The sequence below is a fragment of the Protopterus annectens genome, chromosome 8.part0 (genome assembly GCF_019279795.1).
Source record: "Protopterus annectens isolate FY-2018-M chromosome 8.part0, PAN1.0, whole genome shotgun sequence".
Classification (NCBI taxonomy): Eukaryota; Metazoa; Chordata; order Ceratodontiformes; family Protopteridae; genus Protopterus; species Protopterus annectens.
Window position 1 is genome coordinate 819,301,265 of NC_056741.1, and position 24,289 is coordinate 819,325,553.

At 39.4% G+C, this 24,289-nt stretch overlaps 1 protein-coding gene across 2 annotated transcripts in view; it reads right to left on the reverse strand.

The window, feature by feature from the left end:
• The window catches only part of SLC38A5 (solute carrier family 38 member 5), a 776,684-nt gene that overhangs the window by 408,314 nt on the left and 344,081 nt on the right, over positions 1–24,289 (reverse strand). For both annotated transcript variants that reach the window (XM_044080289.1, XM_044080288.1), the window contains one exon: positions 8,892–8,965. In XM_044080289.1, the coding sequence (XP_043936224.1) occupies positions 8,892–8,965 (74 nt within the window). The remainder of the gene's footprint in view (positions 1–8,891; positions 8,966–24,289) is intronic.

Genomic DNA, 24,289 nt, shown 5'->3' on the forward strand with positions numbered 1-24,289 from the left:
ATCGGGTATTAGAAAATCTAACATCTTCCATCAGTTCTTCCTTGATTTGTATTTGTTTCCCGTCATTCTGCTCGATGTTTATTGAGGAGGCGAGGCTTGTGTTTGAAAATTTACCCCAACCAATCCTGTATCAAATTGACTTGGATTATCAATATTATCTCCCTGCTCCCCTGCTCCATCCACTCCTTCTAGACTCAGTCTCTCTTGATTGGCCCCCTTGTTCTGCTCCATAACTGGTGTTATATCGCCCTCTCCACAGGGCCTCACTGGATGTTTCGGTAGAGACTTAGGGGGTTTTGGATATGCTGCACCATCCTTATAAGCCTTAATGTCTCTTTGTAATTTTTTGACTTTAGTTGAGGTAATCTTTGTTATATAATGGTCAATACTAGTATATGACCTTTCATATTCAAATCTATACCTTGGGAAACAAACAGTTTTTATCCCTTCATCTAACATGGATAATTCCTTATTCAACGCATTAATAGTCTCTTGATAATGTACACTAATTAGGTTTAACAACTCATTCCCATGTCTATCAAACAGGGCTATCAAATCCTGGTGGAATTTAGAGCCTTCCTCTAGCCCTGTTGGGTATTGCCAGGATCGGAGGCCTTTAGGGACTGTGTGCGCTTGCCTACATTCATTGAAATATGCCACCTCGAGTTGTAATTTTCTACTTTTAAGTAGTTTTTGATCAAATACATGTAATTTAGTAGGCAGACTCACATTCTCGTGTTCAATAACTTCATTACTAGCTCGGTCGTTTTCGAATCCAAAATGGAATGACCTATTAAGCCATTCATTTAAATTAAAATTCACATGCCTTCCCTTTTTTGCCATCCGAGATGTTGTTCTGTTGTTGTGCTAAACCAAGTGCACCTGGGGGGCTCATACAGCCACTTACTAAATTCTTCATATTCCCTTCTCGTTCTTGCGTCAACAAATGAGTTGTAAGGTTAGGTAGAACCTCCGATTCATTAATAATTCCGTTAGGTGAAATCAAACCCAAAGATCCAGTTAAAGGCATCCGCAAGGAGCGTGTTTGTGAAGTATTAAGTCCATTTAATAATGAAGTACTCTGCGAAAGACATTCCACATGTTGCGTTAAGTTTTCCACTTTCTCAGTGAGAAGGTTAATTAAAATAGTTAAATCTCCTGGCTCTGGCATAGTCCCTGCTGGCGATGAAGCGGTGGACATAAAAACACCAAAGAAATAAACTTTCAAGACCGGAAAAACAAACTAGTGAAAACCACCGCTAATTCAAAAGCCAAGAACTCGAATCAGGCCAGTCCAAAACATAAAAAACATGAAAAACAACAAATTTTATTAAGCCACTGTAAAAGCTTTTCGTTAGTACCTTGCACTAACTTCTTCAGACAAGCAAAACATTCACACCATTACAAGTGAGTTTAAATACCAGCATTGAAACACTTAACCACTCTCCTTGCTCTCCCTTTAGCTCCTTAAAGGTACAGATCACAGCTAACTAAGGTGCATTTGCAATTCTTTATTAACATAATAAAAAATTCATACACCGAAACTGTAATAATACATATAATTGGAAATGTTGAAGTGGGTCTGTCGTTTACACTTAAGCAAATTCCTAATGTCCACATCACACATGTGTTCAAACACTCCCAAGCAAGGGGCCAAAGGTGGATTATATGCTTGCTCTCCCTTGATTATTAAACTGTATAAAGTAGACGAAGCGTCGCTCTTCCATTATTAGTATTCATGCTGTAGGTTGAACATCGTTATTTTTATGTTATTATATATTTTACATATTTATCTACTTTATACAGTTTAATAATCAAAATATTGTTTTTTTTCTTTCAGTTTCAAAACCTGCTATTATTACAGTTTTGGTGTAAGGAGCGTATTTAAGTGTTTCAATGCTGGTATTTAAACTCACTTGTAATGGTGTGAATGTTTTGCTTGTCTGAAGAAGTTAGTGCAAGGTACTAACGAAAAGCTTTTACCGTGGCTTAATAAAATTTGTTGTTTTTCATGTTTTTTACGTTTTGGACTGGCCTGATTCGAATGCAACCACCATTTTGTGTTATCATTCTGAATATTTGTGGATGTAGCATATCCATGATGTTTCTGGCAGGAATTGTACTTGCAGATGAACTTGATAGGTTAGAGGAAAGCTATAAGGGCATTTTGTACAGCTAGCATCTTTTGATTGATGTGAAGATGCCTTTGTTCTGTGGGCCACTTGCCCTGAATACAGCATCTGTTGTCAGTGTTTGCCTGGCTGTGAGTTGGGAAATATTGAGTCAGTTCCTTGCTTGTCTGGCATGAGAGATGCTGTAGAAGAATGTCTTTGCTCTCAAGTATGGGTAAATTTGAATTCATTTTGCATTTTGTAAAGACCCTGCAGAGAATTGGTAATGCATTGAACCAGCTAAGAATCTGAGGTATCTTCTGCAATTTTGTCTGATAGGGACATGCAGGTATGCCTCCTTGAGGTCTTGTCCAGCATGGAAGAAGCTGCTGTAGTGTCAACATTTTGAATTTTGGAACATCCAGGTAAGTATTTAGAGAAGAAAGATCCAGAATGGCAGGCTTTGTCCTTTTTGAATAGCTCTCATGTCCATGAGTGCTGTAATTTGTCGTTGAGCCTCTGCCCATTGATTTGGTGGCAGATTTGGGAACCTGTAACCTTGAGATACAATATTGAGAACCCATTTGTCTTTGGTGATCATATGCCAATTGTGAAAGAAGTGCTAGTTTTGTCTTCCGAGGCCTGTAAGAACCTTGTGGCTGACCTCTGCCTCTTGGATGTCTGCTTTCAGGTCTGTCTGTAACTGGAAAGGACCAATTTTTTGTTGGCCAATTTCTGCTAAATCGAGGGGGCTGAACCTGTAAGAAATCCTTCACTGTTTGCATAGATTTTGCCTTATCCTCCATTTTCTTTAATACCTCTTCTGCCTTAACTCCAAATAAAACATCCTGCTGCAAAGGTGCATCCAATAATTTTGCTTTAACATGATCTGGTAAAGTCTGCTCTTTTAACCAAGCATGTCTTCTAATGACAGACCCTGTAACTGCTGCTCTACAGGAGGCCTCTAATGAATCAAAACCACATTGCAAAGTATGTTTTCCCACTTGTTCTGCTGCATGCAATAAATCCTGCATTTCCTTATAGTTAGGAAGATCTGAATTTGGAAGCATTTTTTGTTTCAACTGAGACATCAAATATTGCTGATATTTAAGCATGTGAAACTGGCAATTTAAGGCCCTCATTGCTAAAGTTGCAGATATATATACTTTCTTCCCCCATCTGTCTAATGCTCTGTAATCTCTGTCAGAGGGAACTGGATTTTTTTTGGACCCTGGGAAATAGTTTCAGGGTCAGCAACGGGACTTTTATAAAGAAATTTGTGAGAGTCAGGGACTCTGTAGTATCTGTCTGGCTTAACTGGAGCAGGAGGTAAAGAATCAAGATTTAAACTGGATTCAGAATACACATCATCCACAATATCTAACACTGGCGGAATAGCAAGGGGTCTGTGTTGAGGTAATAAAAGAAAATCTCTGAGCCTTTTCTTGGATTCTGAATAATCCTGGCTCTCCCAATGGAAATGCTCCCTCATGGTATGTAAGGTTTCCCGAAAGGAGTAGTCCTCTTGTGGAGAGGCTGAAGGAATTGATTCCTCAGCATCAGAATCGAGTATCCTTGGTCTGAGGATGAATCTGAAGAGATGGACACCTGGTCGGATGAGTCATAGTCTGCATCCTGTCTAGGCCTTTTGTCAGGAGGAGGGAGGGACCTCCTGATCAGAGTAATTAAGTCTTTGGCCATTTTGAGCATCTGTTTCTTAGGCATGGAGGCCTGTCCTGGTGAATGTTGAAGTTGTTTCTTTGTTTTTAAAGAGGTTTTAGACTTAGCAAAAGATGTAATGGTTAGCTGAGTAGGTCTGGAAACACCCTCTGAAGCTGAGGGTTGTTCAGCTGCTCCGGATCCCTCTGAAGGGTTAGTTTCGGTAGGCCGTAAATCTGGTGTATCCGAAGGCCCAGCCATCTCCATGTGGGAGTCAGAGGTGGCCTGTGGTTCCAAAGAAGTGGTCGTCAGGGGCTGTGAAGGCACCTTGCTGAAAACTGGAGAACCAGCGAATGGCCTAGAAGAGGCTTTGTCGTCAGTTTTGGGCCTCGGATGCCTGTCCTTGTCTTTGCGCTTTTTGTGTATCCCGGTCCGACGGCATGGTGTAATTAACTTTTCTGCCAAAATAATGTCGGGCAAAATCAAACTGACGTTTAATAGTGCTCTTGTTAAACCTAGCACAAAACTGACAACCTGTGACGTCGTGGTCTGTGCCTGGGCATGAGATACAATAAGAATAGAAATCCTTATGAGGTATTTGCTTCCCACAGGAAATACAATTATTAACTTTTACTGACATCAGTCTGAGGCAAGAAAAAGTTTCCCCAACGGGGTACTTAGCTTTATAGAAGACTTTGGTTCTGCATTCAGAATGAAAATCTCAGGAGTCGGCCGACCGGCACTTGCGAACTGCTTTTGCTTTGGGCACCATGCGGCAAGAAAGACTGAAGAAAATAGCGTCGGCTGCATCTTATATACCCCTGGCGTACTGACGTCAGGGAAGAAGCGACAGCAACCGACGCCGGACCAAGACTTTGGAACTCTGGCTGACTGAAGGACCGCCTGACGGCAGGATAACCCAAGTGTAATGACTGCAGCAGTGTAACACGATAAACATCTATTGTTCCCTGCCTCCTACTGGCTCATATCTTTTCTAAACCGTGATTATGAGTGCTGTAAGCAAATATTAGCAAATAGAATAGGACCATTACTGCAAAGACTGATCCACAAGGACCTGGTGGGGTTTGTGGAAGACAGGAGAACAATGGGTAATCTTATCAAGGTTGTCATGATAATGCAAGAAGCAACTAAGGAGAGTCAGGGGGCTAGAATTAGTATTGATGGAAGCAGAAAAGGCATTCAATATGGTTAACTAGGAATTTATGTTTCATATGTTGAAGGAGGAGGAATTTTCCAGAGGAATGGATACAGCTGATGAAGAATACATACAAAGGAGCTACAGCCAGGATGAATATTAGGGCAAGGCTAGCAGGAATTGTAAAAATTCAGAGGGGTATGAGATAAGGATGCTTGCTCTCCCTGTTGCTTTTTTCCCTTTATACAGAATCTCTAGCAGAGAAACTCCCATATTAAATGTTTTCCTTGGGGGAACAAAGAAACAAAATAGCTTTATATACAGATTACATATACTGGTGTTTATGTCCCACCCAAAGGAGGATCTTAAGGTGTTGTGGAGGCTGCTAGAGGATTTTGGCAAGACCTCAGGATATGCAATAAAGTGATACAAATCACAAGTCAGTCTGTTAAATAGTGAAATAAAGAGTGAGTGAGCAGTTTCTAGAAAGGGGAATGATATTTGGAGGTTTGGCTTAAAGGGAATCATGAGAATACTACAAGCACCACCTACAACAGGATATATGATAAAACAAAAGAGCAATTGCAGACATGGAAAGGAATTAGAATGGAGATATAGCCATTTTCAAAATCTGTTTCTTTTGATCTACTTCCTCTGTATTTATATCTAGGAGTGGGGTCAGTGAAACAGGGGTGGACAGAGTTTGTTTGGGTTAGGGGTAATCAAAGAGTTGCATAGTAGGTCCTGACAGCTCAGAAAGAGAGGATCAGGAGCTCCAGATTTGAAAATGGAATTAATGGCTTGCATAGTGGCAAATGTAATACAGATGGTAAATGTGGATTATACAGCTGACTATAAAGATATGGTCAGTGAAAAGTAATTAGAATGGGATAGGAGAGATGACTTTCTTGTGTTGTTATGGGATGTCCTAGAAAAAAACTTAATTGCAGTGGTTGAGACAGATGAAGAATGCATTTGGACCTCAATGGCAATAGGGATGGGGGGGTGTGGTGGAGGGGATGGAGGGAGAGATTAATTCCCAGTTGGAGGTAAGGAAGGAGAGGAAGTGAGAGAAACCCTAACATGGCAATGAAGAAAACAAGTAAGAGGAAGTGAGATATCAGGCTCCGTTATGAGGTGGTGACAGATATAAAACATGGAAGGAGATTAAAGATGAGGTACATTTAGGGGACAACCTACAATGAATTTAACCAAGAAGTACTGAGTTGTTTAAAGGTAATAGATAAAAAATAAAAAATGCCTGCAAACCCCAGATATAGTTCAAATTATTGAAGACAGGAGAGAAACAGACAGACTAATGAAGGGTCTGGTCAGAGTAGGAAGATATTGGATTCAGGAGATACAGGGACAGGCAGATGATCAGCCAAGGCAGAGATGGAGCAGAGAAATGGAAGAAGCAATAGAAATGGATGACTAGTCCCAACTGCTGATGCCTCCTAGTTATGTAATGAAGGTTCATCAATTTAGGAGTTTTGCTTGGAAGTGCCTACATAGGTATTTTATACTCCATCCAGACTACCTAGAATGTTTTCAGGAGATGGAGTGCAATGTTGGAGATGCCCAGACCGAGAGGGGTCATAGGTACATGTTTTTTGGGACTGTTCTAAACTGGAGACATTTAGAAAAGATTTGAAGGACTTCTTTATGCAGCTATCCCCCTGTCTGGGGGATTTAAGTAGGATAATGTTTTTGCTTGGGTTTGACATTAAACTGCTAAAGAAATGTTAGGGCTGGTGGCAAATGTGGACAAAAAAGCAATAACCTGGAAAAGGAAAAGAGGTGACAGATTCCTTAGGGGGAAGAGGTTAAGAATTTAATATAAATGATACACCAGTCAGAATGTAAGGAAAAGGGGAAATGGAGCTAAGGGGATGAAATGGTTAAGATGGGAAGCTGTGTTTGACGTGCAGAAAGATGACACAGAAGATGACGGATTGAAGGAGGTGTTGAGAGGAGAGAATTTAGAACTAATAGGTGAGACAGGGAAAACTAAATAAGAAAACTAGAAGGGCTATAGTAAAATGTCAGGGATTGAAGTACTTAGGCATGGAGAATGCCTAGATTTAGAACTGGGGAAGAATGTTGAAAAAAATTAGATGTATGGAAGATTGATAAATGGGTGTGTCCTCTGGGGAGGGAATAGGATGACACACTCAGAAGTGCAACCTCCCCCCCCAAATGCTGCACTGCAGTATCAGCAATCTAACCCCCTGGAATCAGAATAGAACCCAAAGCCTTCTGGTCTTCCAGCACCAAAGGCAAGTGTGCTACCTATTGCTCCACTGACACTGCTGACTGATCCAAACTTATGGACTCCAAATCTATCCCTTTGGATGACTGGATTTTGATTCCTCCTAAATACCTTTTCTCTCCATAGACATGCTACAGGTCTTACAGGAGACTAGAAAATCTAATGTTTCTAAATGGAAGAGCTTTTCTATTTTGTGTCAGAATAAAGATTAGGCTCTTGCATGTGTGATCTACTCAACTCAGGCTTGGTATTGCATTCTGTTAAAGCTCATTTGTCATCCATTTCTTCCTGCCTCCCTTTTGATCCACCTTTGTCTTCAGATTTTGAGGTCAAACAGTTTTTAAAGGGTGTCCTTCACCTCAGGCAACCTAGGAAGTCTATTTCTCCCCCTTGGGACCTGAATTATGTTTTAGAAAAGTTAATCTTTGTTCCTTTTGAACCTGCTTCCTCTGCTTCACTGAAAGTTTGTACTTGGAAGGCTGTCCTGTTTGTGACTTTTACATCTGCATAAAGGGTTTCTGATCTGCAAGATTTCATGGCTTTCCATACCCTTTTTTTCATAAAGATAGGGTTATCCCTCAAGACTAACCCAACCTTCATGCCTAAGGTAGTTAATGAGCTGTCTTTGAACCAAACTATTAACCACCTTACGTTTTTCCTTCCCATCAAAACAGGAGAGAAATGAGAAAGAATATTGCATTCTTAGATGTTTACTGACAACTTAGGTTTCATCTTGACAATACCAAGTCTATCAGAAAATCAGACCAAGGTTTCATTTCCTTTCTGAACAAGAAACGGGGTCTTCCTGTCTCCAAACAAGCAATTTCTAAAGAATTATCCTCTGCCATCGCCTTTTGTTACTCCTACTAAGGAACACAGCTGCCTGGTTTGATTAAGGCTCACTCTTCCACAGCTGTAGCTTCCTTGATTGCCTTTTTTAAAGCTCTAGACTCTATATCCATTTAAGAAGCTGCTACTTGGCTATTTCCATTCTTACCTTTACCAACCACTACAAGACCGATGCCTTTTCTAGAGCTAGAGCTGGATTCACTATGTCATCTTACAAGGAATTGTAAGATTCCAGCTCAAGTCTTCATACTTCCCCCTCTTGAAACTTGGAAAGTTTTTGGATTCTTCCCACCTTTTAGAAATACTGCAACAGTGATCATAGGAAGGACATAAGACATTTGTGTAAGAACTGATCATAACAGTAAATCACAGCTGCAGTATTAAATCCCGCCCTCCTTCGATGGCTTTTGTGACTGACCAAGGTGTCAGCCTTTCCTTTTTCCCTCATCTAGATGACATCCATTTTTTTGGTAGCCTCCTTTCTGTTTTTGCCTCACTTGGTTTCAAGTTTGGGACAAGAAAAATCTTGAGCTTCTTTGCATCCATACATCCCTTATTGTAGTTATAGTTTTGGTGTACTTTGGTCATATGTGGGATGTATGGTACAAGGGAATATGCTTAGGCTCTGTTATCCTAGCCAGACATATCACTAGTAGGATGTCCCACTTGTCAGTAATACTTTAACCGTGGTTAGTCAGATGTCTATAGTTACGGAAAAGTCTTACATAACTGTACTTTATTCCTTATTCAACAACCACATCATGCAAGATATACATTATTAAGTACCATGTTCCCACAGTTATTATGAAAGAGTAAATGTCAGAGATGACATGCTGGTACTTACCCACCACTCCAGCTGACTTCAGCAACAGATGAATTGAATAACCTGACAGTATGGCAATACATAAAAGTAGGAATCTGGAAAAGAAAAGACGGTGTGCTCAGTTAAGCAATGTATTTCATTAAACCACGTGTTTCAGTGATCTGGCAAAATTAGCAATACTCTCAAACCCCATTCTTGCTACCATCAGACACCACTAATGTATGCAGCATAACACTGGCTACAAAAGAAAAAGCTGTGGACACTCAGAAATCAAGTGTCATTGTCTTAGGTACCAAGCAAACTATTGTTGTTAGACCTATCTCGACAAATGCTTCTAGTAACCACATAAACATATCCTAGATCACGTGACGTCCTATCTTTTCTACGACATAAGCACTAACCAATTAAAATAGTATATAAAAGCTGTCATCTTCTCACTAAATAAGCCAGACAGGCCACTGACAAGAAACCACCCCCTCCCTTATGGTACTTGGATATTAATATGTATAAATAAAGAGAGGACTGTTTGATGTTTTTTAGAAATGACCTGATCTTCATCTTTAATTAAAATAAAGCATTTTAAAAAGGCTTAAAGTGTCTTAAGTTTTTTAAAACTCAAGTAGTTCAAAGTTCCAGATCAAAAGGGAAAACTAGTCACAGTCACTGGTGTTGCAGTTATAAACTGGCACCAGCATTACAACTATTGACTGAAAAATTGAGTAAAACCCACATGCACTAGGAAAGTAAACAAAAATGCTCCAAACATTCTTAATAAACTGTTTAGGTCTTACGTTGAGAAATATTTTCACCTAATGCAACTTAAGAACAAGCTATAAATAACAACGAGTTGTCGTGGACTCAGAAATTCCGTAAGTAATTCTTTCTATAGATCCTCATTAAACAGGGCTGCCGCTGAATTCTCATGTGCTAAAACAGCACAGTCAGCAATGAGCAATCTCCTTGACAAAATTAAAAACACTACAGTGCTAAAAAATCAAGAAGCTATTAAAAGTGCATCTAATGGAAGCAAGGAAGTGTGACTGTTCTGACAATCTTGGCTAAAACAAACCAGTGAACCTCTGTGTTATCCTGACCACTTGATTTGTTAATAACCTGTGGCTGAAAAGCTATATGACGTTCTTGTATACATGTATATGCTTGCAGGCTCTTATTACACAGCTTAGATATAGATTAAATTGACATAAATTACTCCACAAAACATGCAGACTTTGAACTAACATGACTTACTCTGGAGAAAATACAAAAGGAGGATGCTGCGACAATCCTGAAGAATAGTGGTGAGATTGAAAAGAAAACACATGCACAGAAACTAAAAGAAGGCAAAATGGGAGTAGCGAAAAGGCAGAATAAAATGAAAAACGGAAATACATGGTAAGGATTCAAAGTAAAGAAGACAAAGACAAAGACATGCTCAGGTATGAAGTGAGACAATTTAACAGCTCCTTTGGGTGTAAAAGCAAATGTGGTAAGATCACTTATTCTTATTAACAAAGAGGCATTTTGTGACATTATATCTGCGACTATTTTTCAATGGAAAAGTTTCTTGGAAAATATGAAAAAGAAAGACTGCTACCCATGGAATCTTTATGTGGCAAACGCATTTAACAGGGAAATAAAACAAAGATTCATGTAAACTTCTGAACATAGGTATAAAGAGAGACTTTGAACGGATATTTGAAAGCTTTATGTAGAGAAGTACTTGACACTGCAAAAGTTTGCTACAAAAGAGGTTTATGGGCTGGTGGGCTGGGATTGTAATACTGTTTTAAAAAATAAAAAGTGAAAAATTCTGATTATACCAAGCATGATATACTGAGGTGAACAGGGATGTTGTAAAACACTGGGGACAGCCCAAGATATGTTTTGTGTGTGTGTGTGTGTGTGTGTGTGTGTGTGTGTGTGTGTGTGTGTGTGTGTGTGTGTGTGTGGAAAAGAAGGACATTTGTTAAGTAACTGTGGCAAAAGAAAATGTTATATTTGTGAGGAAATGGGACACAGTGCAATAAACCGAATTCAAATATTATAAATGTAACAAAATTGGACATTTATGGATGGATTGCAAAAATGAAAATAAAAGTAAGATAGAAGAAAATGAACACAGAGACTAATTATTAGAAGTAGTAGCAAGAGAAGAAAAATTAGTTTTGATGTATGCACTTGGGCTTCAGACTAGTTATCTTACATAAGGAAGGTTTGCGGTCTACTCTCTTATGGCAGGAGAGGTAACTAACATCCTTCTAAGTTGGAAACTGCTGGTTGAAGGCTTACAGTGTTTATTTTAAAAGTGTCTTACTTTGGGTTTAAGCGCTTGGGCTTCAGGCCAGTTATTTTACATTTAGAAGGTCTGTGGTCTGCATGCTTGTGGGAGGAGAGGGTAGCCTCAGCCCTTCTAAGCTGGGAACTGTTGTTGAAGGCTTATTATGGCTGTTATTCTAATTGTCTTTGTTCTGATTTAAGCAGTTAGGCTCTAAACCAGTTATTTTACATTAGGAACGTTGTTTGCGATCTAAACTCTTGTGGCAGGAGAAGATAGCCTACACCCTTCTGAGCTCAGAATTGCTGGTTAAAGGCTTATTGTGTCTGTTATTCTGAAAGAGTCTAATTTCTGATTTAAGCACTTGGGCTCCAAACCAGTTATTGTACATTACGAAGGTTTGTGGTCAACACTCTTGTAGGAGGACAGGATAGCCTCCACCCTTTCTGAGCTGGGAATTGCTGGTAACGACTTATTGTGCCTATTATTCTAAGTGTCTTTGTTCTGGTTTAAGCACTTGGGTTCCAAACCAGTTATTTTACATTAGGAAGGCTTGTGGTCTACACTGTTGTGGGAGGAGAGGGTAGCCTTCACCCTTCTCACCTTGGAATTACTGGTGAAAGCTTATTGTGCCTATTGTTTTAAGTGCCTTTGTTCTGGTTTGCAGTCTGCACTCTTATGGCATTACAATCAAGACAGATTTTTTTTTTTAACTGCTAGAGCATCTAGTCATAGCTGAGCATTGCTCATCAAGTTGCTTGTCTTATTGACTTGTTCAATATTTAAGTTTTCCTCACTTCTCCCTAGTAGATCAGTGGCCATGGATATGCACTTTCTGATTCTCTCTATGGCCAGTCTGGTTGAGAAGGGTATTCTGAGACATTGTAGCAATTGCCTCATATGCACTGACAACCACTTATTCTTAATAAAACAGAGTATATGTGAGAGTTTTAAATACACTTTAATGCTGGAGGCAAATCTCTCTCATACAACCAAACCTAATACTGTAGAGGTTGTCAGTGACACTTGCACCACGCCTATTGCACAGGGTAAAAACTCTACACATAAAAATACTTATGCTGAGGCACTTACAGGTAACCTTCCTAAAACACTAAGGCCTTCTGCACAGTACAATCAAAGAAAGGGTCCTCAGACATTATGTAAACATTCCGTTAAAGCTCCACCCACAGCTACATATAGTAAAAGTGTATCAAATGCCTCCACTGCTAAGCCCTTAAGACAAACCAGCACACAGCCAAATGTCCTGGTCAGTGATGGTTCTATAGTGAGGCACAGAGATGTCCTTCTCACCAGAATGAGTAAGGAGAGAGACATGGTTAGCTGTCTTTCCGAGGCTAGTATCCATGAAGTCACACAGATACTCAGGTCATTGAACCACAGGAATCAGTATGACTCTGTCATAGTCCACATGGGTGTTAACGACCCAAGATGTGCCTCCCTTGACTATATGAAGCGAAACATGATCAAACTCGCTGATTATGAGTCTCAAGCAAGTATGAGCCTAGCATTGAGCAACACACCACCTTCTCCAAGGATGATGCCATCTTACAAACAGGACATGATTGATTTTAACAATTGGCTAAGCTTCTGGTAACAATCCAGGAGGGTACAATATTTGACAGCCTGGTAGGACATGGATGAGAAGCCATGCTGCTTTTCCAGGGATGGTCTGCACTTATCCCCTCTTTTGGGTATTGGCAAAGACCTTTTCAAATCCCATAGTGCCTTTTTTAAGCAATGCCAAATTGATACACCTACTGACTTAACTGACCCTATGAAGGAATATCGGAAGGTGGTACTGCACAGTGCTATATGTCTTAACAAGAAACTCCACTTCCTGCAAGCCTTCCTCTCCCTGGAGAGTGTAGACATCTGTGTAGTGATGGAGACATGGTTTAAAGTCACTGAGAGCACCCCAGCAATGCAAGGTTATAATGCCTTTTGCACCTTTAAACCAGCTACTGCATAGAAGAGAACTAAAGGTGGAGGACCTCACCCTATCAAGACTAATCTCACATCCAAATTAATTAGTCTATGACCCACTGGGACTCATACATGTGCATCTTACCATAAATAGGGTGTGTACCATAGCCTTGCAACATATAGGTTTTGCCTCCATGTCCCAGGAAACCCATACTACCTATCTCAATGTACTAGATGCCCTCAATGTTCAACCCAATATGATATTCGTGGGGGATCTCAACTACCCCTCTATAGATTTGGTTTCCTACACCATTTCTAATGCACAATCCTAGTGATTCCTAAACTTTGTTAATACCAACATCCTGGAACAGTTGGTCCATATGCCTACCAGGAGTACAAACATCCTTGACCATGTACCATGAACCGGGGGAAGCACTCCCAAACCTGGTAAACACCATAGAACTCATTGAACTATTTACAAACTCTGTACAGCCACATTGACAGCTGTATAGACTGACCTGTGGCCACTCATGTTAAAAATTAGACAAACTCAAAAGGTTAGCAACCATGGTGGAATCACACTATCAATCGGTTATACAACAAAAGAAAAAAATCTTGGCCAAGTATAGGAGGAACAAAGCCACACATACTAAAAGCTCCCTGAGAAATCTAAACAGGCAGCTAAAAGGGTTAATTAATACTTCAAAATTTAAAGAAAAAAATAGCTTCTCAGGCAAAGGATGACCATAAATCTTTCTGCAGCTATGTCTGAAACCTCAGAGGAAATACACAATAATGCACAGAACGTTTTGTAAATGGCATCACCCACACTAAACTGGAGGCCATTGTCAACCTTTTGCCTGACAGGTTCAGCTCAAATTTATTCCCCCACTCACCCCCTGAAAGTCCAAAGGAAATACCACATAACACAATCTGCCAACCATTACTAATGAACAGGTCATTACTGCACTTTCCAAGGCCAAAAATCCTGCATCGATGGGCGCAATAACATCTCAGGATGTTTAATAAATAGCAAGAAACATGACCTCTCTGATCCACTTGAATCAGTGTTCATCTGGTGCCTTCCATCAGGTTTTGCTCCCAAGGAATGGAAGATGGCTACAGTCATTCCCCTGCACAAAGGAGGCCCAACCACTGATCCAGGTAACTACAGGTCCATAAATCTTACCAGCCTCATGTCTAAGGCCATGGAAAGAATCATCATGGACATGATAAGTGAGGACATAGGTAACCTGCAAATGCTGGATCCATCACAGTCTGGCTTTGTTAAAGTAAGGTTATGCCTATTAAATCTGGTGGATTTTTTTTTTTGAGAGGGTCACCAAAGCACTGGATGTTGGTAAGACTGTACACACAGCTTACCTCAACCTGACCAAGGCTTTTGATATAACAACCCACTTAGGCATTATAGACAAGCTCACTAATTTAGGTATAAACCCTTTTATCACCTGCTTGATAGCCAGCTGGCTCAGGAATACTTGACCCAGAAGGTCAAAATAGAACAGGCCACCTCCACCAAAAGGTCAGTCACTAGTAGAATCCCTTAGGTCCCTTGGTCCCACTCCTTATTGGCATCCATTTCTCTGAATGGAAGCAAATGTTGAAGGTTTATGGCTGACTCAGTTTGCAGATGATTGCAAGCTGGGGGTTATAATCTACTCCCCTGCAGACACTAGCATTCTTCAAGAAGGTCTATTTCTGACAAATAAATGGTGCCAAAGTCATGGTCTTAATCTCAATTCTAAGAAATGCACAATTGCACCCTTTGGAAAATCAACCATCCTGACGAATTACTATGTTGATAATATACCCCCTAAGAGTTGACCCAGTGGTCAGGGAACTAGGTATGCAGTAGCCTTACCTTTGACCACCAGGTGGCCACAGTAGTGAAGAAATCCTTTTATGTTGTACAGCTTATAAGTAAGGGCATGGCATCTAGATCTAAAGATGTCATTATCCCACTGTAATGAAATAACCAAAGGTCCACCCGTCTCATATAAAGCATTTTAATGTAGAACAAAGCTTCCAAGTCTCCAAGACTCTTCTTCAGTGTTACAATGAATTACTCAACTAGCATCATAAAGTTATTTAATAAGTCAGTGTATACAATGAAAGGTAACAGTCACATGATGTTTAAATAATAGTAATAATAGTAGTAAAAAAAATATTAGATTTTACATTATGCCACTGTACTACACCCTTATCAGACCAATCATAGAATACAATGCTCCCTTTGGTATGTAGCTGACCGGGACTATCCAGCAACTAGAACAATCTCAAAGGTTCGTTACAAAAAAAAAAAAAATACAAAAAATACAAAACGTAACAAACCTGACTTATGCAGAGTACCTTAAAGCCCTTTTCCTGTACTCAGTATCCTATAGCTTACTGAGGGGTGATCTATTACTGGCTTGCAAGGCATCTGCAAACCCCACACTTAAGAATCTTCTACATATTCGTAAGTCAAAGTGTACCAGAAAAACAAGGTCTAAGGACCTAAATTTTGTCTGTGAAATAAAACAAACATGCTGGAGAGACAGGTATGTGTCCCAGAGACTGCCCCTCCTATGGAAGAGGCTTCCCATCCATATAAAGTCAGGTTATCTAATACTTAGTTTTAGCACAACCTAGACAAGTAGATGGGGAATATGAAATTTACACTGGGCCTGGAACCCATGTATCTTATGGACAGAGGAAGCCTATAAGTGCTTGGCCCAGTATCCTACTTGGATGCAGGACATCATTATTTTTTCAGGAAACTTGGCTAACTTTGGAAAGGCCCCCTGAGTCATTACCCTAGTAGCAGTCTATAAATCTATGAATCTATGAAAACACAGAAGAAGGTTCTGAAATAAGTGATGAGGAAGGAAAACTGAGAGCTAGTAAAGGGGGAAAAAGAATTATTTTGGTAAAGGATAAGAAAAAGAGAATTTAAAGGGATAAGTACAAAAGAAAAAAGACAGGAAATGGATGAAAAAGAATATATACAGCTAAAGATTGAGGCTTGCTGTAATGGTTACAGTGTTTGTCTCATAGACACAAAGTACAGTGTTTGATTCTCACCTTTGGGAAAGAAAATTCTTAGGCTTAGGATGGGCTCTTGAGAAAGCAAGCCTAGTAATTAGCTATTAATATATGAAACAATTAAGTTAAGGAAAAGGGAAAATGAACATTTTAGAGTTCTTTCTGTAAATGTGAATAACATTAAGAATATAATAAGCAAAATATGAATTTTGGAGTGGTGTAATACATGTGATGTAGATGTAGTTATATTAGAAGGCACAATAATTTTAACAAATTGAGAAAGATTACAAACATAGAAACTATTGGGAGGAAAGCTAATCTGGAATTTGGGAAATGAGAGATGTTTTGGAATAGCCGTATTCTGTAGAAATACAGTAAAGATATTAGAGGTAACTTTAACAAAAATTGTAAGATTAACCATTGTAGATTTAAAATGGAAAGAACAAATATATAGAATTATAACATTATATGCTTATTCTAACTGTAAAGAAAGGGAAAGCTTATGTTATCAGATTTTAGACTAGTGATAAATATGAATAGTATAATCACATAAGACTGTAATTGTGAGTTAAGAGGCAAGTATAAAAAGAAAGGAAATGATATAAAAATGTTAAAAGTTATAAGATGTGGTAAGTTAAACCTTTGCGACAAAAAATCATGGACTTACAAAGGGGTTATATACAGAACTGAAATACATTATTTTATATAGTATCAGAAGGTTTAGTTATAGAAGAAGGGGATGTAGTTGAAACAATATTTTCTGATCATCCTGCAATATGGCTAGAAATAAAAGAAAAGTACAGTTTTGTACCTACCATAAATGTAGATGTTCGAGGATCCACATTGCTGCAGTCCTAACTATCTTTTCTTGCCCCAGATGTCAGAAGACCCTAAAAGACAAGGCCAAAACCAAAACTCCAAACATACCTGCACCAAAAATATATACAATATATACAAAAGTACCAGAATATAATCTCACCTACACAACCACCCCTAAACACAGAGGGAAGGAGGCAGCAATGTGGATCCTCGAACATCTACATTTATGGTAGGTACAAAACTGTACTATGTTCTTCATTCCACATTGCTGCAGTCAGAATCCCAAAGCAGAGGTAAGGGAGGCTGGCAATTCAGAAGGAAGCAGGAGCTGATAACATGCCTTGCAAAATAGCTGTGGCAAAACCAGCCCTAGACTTAGAGTAGAGAGGAAGGTGGTAATGCTTAGAGAAAGTATGCACTGAACTCCAAGTAGCTGCCTCCAAAATATCCTTAGTAGCCACCCCCCTTAGAAATGCTGTTGAAGTGGCAGTAGCCCTAGTGGAATGAGGCCTAATCCCAGCTGGAATCTCCTTGCCATGATGGGAATAACAAAATGCAATGCAAAACCCAATCCACCTAGAAATAGTTTGTTTTGATACAGGCTTGCCCTGCGAACTCAAAGCAAAAGAAACAAACAACTGCTGAGACTGCCTAAAATCCTTAGTCCTGCTTAAATAATAATTGCCTGTGTACATCTAAAGTGTGCAAAATCTTTTCCCCTTTATTTTGGGGATCTGCATAGAAAGTAGGCAAATGAATAGTTTTGTTTAAAGCCACACTAGAAACCACCTTAGGCATAAAGGAAGGATTTATCCTTATGAAAAATCAAAAGGCTCAGGGGCTGTAACTCAGAAACCCTTCTTGCAGAAGTAATGGCCAACAAAAAGCAGTCTTCCATGACAAGTATTTCAGTTCAGCAGTAGCCGAGGCTCAAAAGGTTGTAGAGTAAGTTTCTCCAACACAAAATTGAGATCCCAAGGGGGTCTTATATTCTTTGCCCCTCTAAGAAATTGCTTGAACAAAGGATGTGAAAACAATGGTGGGTCACAATCATAGTGAGCTGAAATTGCTGCAGCATGAATCTTAATGGAAGAGAAAGACAAACCTTTGTCCAATAACTCAGTAAGATATTGAAGAGCCACACTCAAATTAGGCTCAGAAATCTCCAAATTCTTTGCTGCAGTCCAAAATAAAAATCTCTTCCATTTTTGTACTAGGTCTTCTGGCTTCCATAATCACATTTAAAACTTGTTGAGGAAGTTGAGACCTGCTGTCTTTCAAAACAGAATATGCCAGGCTGTTAGATGAAGAGAGTGAAGCTTGACATTGAGCAGATGACCGTCCCTCTGAGACAACAGGTGTGGAATCAAGGGTAAAGGCCATGGAGGCTTCCTTACCAGACTCCTCAGTAATGGGTACCAGTGCTGCCGAGGCCAATCTGGAGCTATTAAAATCATCCTTGGCTTGTCTTGCCTGACCTTTAGAAGCACCTTTGGGAGAAGAGGCAGAGGTGGAAAGCATACACATGAAGATTTTTCCAACTGAAAGAAAGAGCATCCACTTTCCAAGCTGTGTGATGAAATCCCAAAACTTTGGCAGCTGGTGGTTTAGTGGAGAAGCGAACAGATCTATGTCTGGAGTTCCCCATGACACTGTCAATTTTGAAATACATGAAGATCCAGTTTCCACTCGTGGGGATCCATGATTTGTCTGCTTAACACATCTGCTAAGGAGTTCTGTGCTCCGGCAGAAACCTTGCCTGAAGAGTTAGTTGCAAGCTGAGTCTCCCATAAAATCATTGCTTGCCTGCACAATGGGTAAGAATGTGTTCCCCTTGTTTGTTGATGTACCACATGACAGTTGTGTTGTCTGTTAGAATCAACACCTGCCCTGGAAGAAGTAACTCCTTGAAAGCCATTAATGCAAACTGGACTGCTAACATCTCCTTCATGTTGATATGTAGATGCTGTAGTCTGGCAGGCCACTTGTCTTGTATCCATTTTCCATTCAGATGAAGCTATGTCTGAGGCATCTGTCGTTAGAATCTCACAGAGAGTCCCTTGTTTAGGTGACATTCCTGAGCCCACCACAAAAATTCCTTTTGAATGCAAGGTATTATTTGAATGACAGTGTCCAAATCCTGGCAGTGCTGTGTCCATAGATTTTGAGATACCATTGTAGCTTCCTCATATGCAGTTTGGCATTGGGAAGCACCAGAATACAAGATGCCATGAACCCTAAGGCTTGAAGGACTGTCCTTGCAGTCAGCCCGGACTGAAGAGATAGATGATGGAAGTAACTGGAAAGATTCTTTTGTTTGTGGCCATCTGGGCTGCTGTATTCAGTCTCACACCCAGAAAGCACATGTCTTGAGAGGGTACTAGACTGGACTTTATTTCGTTCACAGAATACCCTAGGCATCTTAGCACTGCTATGACATATTCCAAATGCTGTAGAAGGTCTTCCTTTTCTTGAGCCAGAATCAGGCAGTAAGTAAGGATAGATTTGAATTCCTTTTAGCCTGAAGTAAGCTATCACTGGAGCCAGAACCTTTGTGAATACTCTTAGATAAGCCAAAGGGCAATGCAGAGAACTGATAATGAGAATTTCCAGCGATACTTCCTGCAACTTAGCCTTATAGGCACATGAAGGTAAGCTTCCTTGAGATCTAAAGTTACCATCCAGTGATCTTTGCCCAGCAGAGGTAAAAGCTGTTCAACATTTTGAACTTGGGAATGTCCAGATAAGTGTTGAGGATAGATAAATCCAAAATTGGTCTCCACGTGTTCCCCTTCTTTGGTACTAGGAACAGGCGAGAATAAAATCCTAGGCCCCTTTCTGGCACAGGAACTGACTGAATGGCCCCTATTTGGAGCAACAGAGAAATTTGCTTGTGAGCCAGGAGGAATGTCTGGCATGCCTTTGAAAGGAGGCAAGGTATGGAAATAAAACCTGTAACCATGGTGAATGATATCCAGAACCCATCTGTCTTGGGTAATTAAATCCCAATTTTCTTTGAAAAGAGACAGCCTTCCTCCCAGAGGTGCTGCCAGGCGAGAATGTACTGGCAGCTGAAAAGGCAGGTCATTGGGTCTGCTAAAGGACTGACCCCTGCCCTCACCAGAAGTCTGAGCAGGTGAACTCCTGTCCTAGGCCTAAAAGAACCTTGAGCTCTGCCCTAGACCTACCCCTAGACTGGGAATCATAAGCAGGATAAGTCCACCCCTTATTAGGCCAATTTCTACTAAACGGAGGCTGCACCTGCAAAAATCCTTAACAGTTTGCATAGACTTAGCCTTGTCCTCCATTTTCTTTAAAACTGCTTCCATAACCAAACAACACATCAGACTGTAAAGGAGCATCCAAAATCCTTGTCTTAACATGCTCAGCTAAGTTCTGATCTCTCAACCAGGAAGAACAGAACCAGTGGCAGCCACCCTCGAGGAGGCCTGCACAGCATCAAAACCACACTGCAAGGAATGCTTTCCCACTTGTTCAGAAACATGAACTAAATCCTGCAACTCTTTACACTCAATACCTTCAGCCAGAGCATCCACCTTGGACTTCAATTGTGAAAGGAGATAATTCTGATATTTTAACATATGAAACTGACAATTCAACGCCCTCATGGCTAAAGTGGAAGAAGTGTACACTTTCTTTCCCCATCTATCCAAAGCCCTTGCCTCTTTATCAGGAGGAACAGGATTTTTAACCACAGAAGCCTTCACACCTTTAGGCCCCTGAGAGACAGTTTCTGGGTCTGCCCTAGGACTCTTAAAAGATACTCAGGCACCCTATAGTACCTATCTGGTTTAACTGGGGCAGGAGGCAAAGAATCAGGATTTAGTGAAGCCTCTGCAAAAACATCTTCTACCACATTCAGAACAGGAGGTATAGCTAAAGGTCTATGCTGGGGTAAAAACAAGAATTCTCTAAGCCTCTTCCTGGAATCAGAGAAATCTTGACCTTCCCATTTAAAATGCTCCCTCATGGAATGCAGAGTCTCTGAAAAGAAAAATCCTCAGAAGCTGAAGGAGTAGAATCATCCACATCAGAATCAGAATAAGGAGGATACTCCTGCAAGTCTTAACATTGCTCAAAACTCTCAAACTCAGGTTCCACCCTAGGCCTCTTATCAGGAGGCATAGAACCTCTAATCATTGTAATCAAATCCTCTGCCATTTAGGCAAAGACCCTGAAACACTCGGAGAAACCCCCACTGAATCTAAAGTAGGCCTGCCTCTTAAAGAAGCCTTGGCAACAGAAGGCGGGGCCCTAACCACCTTAGGAAGAGAGGGAAGAACAGCCACCTGAGAAGCCCCTTCAGCCTGGCCTACTTCCTGAGAGGACACATCCTGTAACAGTAAAGTTTCTCCCTGAGACTCCAAAGAAACTCCTGGCAGAACCTCCGCTCCACTGAGACTGTCGGTTCTTCCAAACACTAACCTGGCACAGTCTAACCTTCTCTTAATAGTGCATTTGTTAAATCTAGCACAATAAACAAGGTATACACAAAGTATGGTAATCCCTATGAGGTATCTGTTTCCCACAAGAAATACAGTTATTCACTTTTTCTGACATCGGTTAAATACTGAGGCAAGAAAAACAAAATATTCCCCCAACGGGTTTACTTACAACTGGTTGGGTCTGAAACTCTGAAACTTTCAGACTTCCAAGAACGCCAACCTAAACTCACTCTGCTCTGCATCACAGACGGCAAAAAAAAAAGGATATGGATATGTCGGTGTCATGCGCATTAGTACCCTGACGCACTGCGTCAGTCTAATGCGCGCCAGGACGGCGTCAGCCATATACTTTGGTACGCCGGTCTGAAACTTCAAGAAACTTTGGCTCTGAAAGCAACTTTCCGCAAATAAAAAACTGCCAACGCAAACTTCGCAATGCGGGCCAAAAGCGGCAAATGACTGAGGATATGACGAGGTCGCTGCGATGTACCCTGCAGTACTGGCGTCAGTTCAATGCTTGACCGGCCGACCACCCAAATAGCGACTTGGGTATCGGGCCGACTGGACAGCGGACTACCCAATAGTTAGGACTGCAGCAATGTGGAATGAAGAACATCTAAGGAATATATACAAACAGACAAAGGAATAAAAAGGATAAAAGAGAAGGCATGGAATGAAGAAGGAAAGAGATACATTATACAGTTATGGAGAGATCATATTACTATCTGAACATTTTATAAAACGTGGTCTGAATGGTGGATGATATTTAAGGAAAAATTTAAAAAAAAATGTTTTTTACAGTCACAATATGATGTGGAAAAATTAGAGAAAGAAAAATATAAACAAACATATAACGATGCACTGGAAGATTTAGAATATAATGATATAAAGTACTTTGACAAAAAAAGAATTATATGAACTGAGAAAGAACAGGACCAAAATCTTCCAGATAAATAGCTGGTTCACTATAGTAAACAGTCCATACAAAGCAAGTATAAATGAACCCAGGCAAAACAAATGGCAGTGTTCCAATTCAAAAAGGTTTAATAACAAAAACAAGTAGGTACGTGCTTTCACAGTGAATCCCATTGCTTCCTCAGATGTTTAACTAACACTACAGCAACTTCAGTTTAATTAAAACTCCTTAACTGAAAACCAATTAGGTAAACCCCCCCTTAAATGCATATACATATCTTCTGAATAAGTTTTCATAAAAACACATATAAAACACATATAAAAATGGTAATGAACAGAAAGATATTACTTATTCATTTATTTTCTAAGAGGCCTTGCTTTAAGTATAGCCTTATTAGGAACTTTGTCATTAAGTCCCTTGCCTACGTCAGCCCTTAACTTAACTATTCACTTTGATTCACTGACTTCTGTTTGATTCCTGATGTCCCCCATTCTATTATTGATTCAAGTATTTTCAACTATCATGAATTTAAAGTTATGTGTGCCTACATTATTCGTAATATGTTTGGCAAGAGCATTTGTTGTAACTTGTCTTTGAATATCATATAAATGCTCCCTAATCCTAAACTTGAACTTCCTGTCTGTCTTGCCTTTATCAAACGCAAAACAAATTTCACAATAAGCAAGATAAACTATATGTTCTGTGTCACAGGTACCGTCAGTATGAAACCAAAATGTTTTATCAAAGTCCGGATGAAAAACTTACCTAAGCTATTTTGCCTGGGTTCATATATACTTGCTTTGTAAAAAAAAATAAAAGAATTGTTATATAAGCAAAGATATTTTTACAAGGAAAAAGAGATGTATCAAGTTACTTAATCAGATTAGTAAAGGAAGATGAGAGAAATAAAAACTGCAAAAGGGGAATTAGAAAGAACTCTGGAAAATTATGAATAATGTAGTACAATATGTACAATAAATGTTTAAAGAAAAAAGAAGGTAGTGAAAAAAACATGGAAAGTAAAAAAGTTAACAGAAAAAGAGAATACAGAATTGGAAAAAGAAATTTCTTTAAATGAGCTAGTAAGTATATAGTCAGCTGCAGGACCAGATGAAGTAGGGTATGAAACATATAAAAAAATTGAAGAATGGGAAAGAAATATATATTTTTTAAGATTTTGAATGAGTGGCTAAATGAAGGTTTTATGTTTAATGAATTATATACTGGAATACTTCAATTCATATGGAAGAAGGATGATAGAAGACAATTAAAGTGGAGGCCGATAGTGTAGAATATTTATGATTATAAGATCTTTATGAAAATAATACAAAAGAGATTTGAAACCAAAATGGAAAATATTATGGAAGATAGTATATACAGCATGAAGGGAAAGGGTTGTCAGGAATTATTAATGATAGTTAAATGACATTAGAAATAGAAAAGAAGAAACTAAAATCATGACAGGAGACCTTAATAAGGCATTTGATACAACTGGATATGAAATTTTATGGCTAATAATAAAATAATATAATATAAGTGAGAACATTAGGAAATTATATATGCCAGTGTAAAGTAATAATGAAGTAGAATACTTGTAAATGGCTGGTTAAGCGAAGAGGTACATATGAAGAATGGTGTATGATGGGGATGTCCAATAAGTTGTATAGTATACACTTTCCATTAGTTATGAATGTAACAGTATATGGAAATAAATTATAAAACAAAGGAGGTGGGCTATATAACTCATGAAGGGTTAAGAATTCTAGTTCTGTTAACATATGCAGATGACCTTATAATAACTGCAAAGAACAAAATTTGGATCAAAGAAGTAATAATTTGCAAAAAATAGTGATTAGAGATTATATGAATGGATTTAAATAAGGAGAAAGGTAAAGGTTTAAGTGATGTAGTAAAGACAGGGGGGCATATATTTTATAATGAATGAAATGTCTAT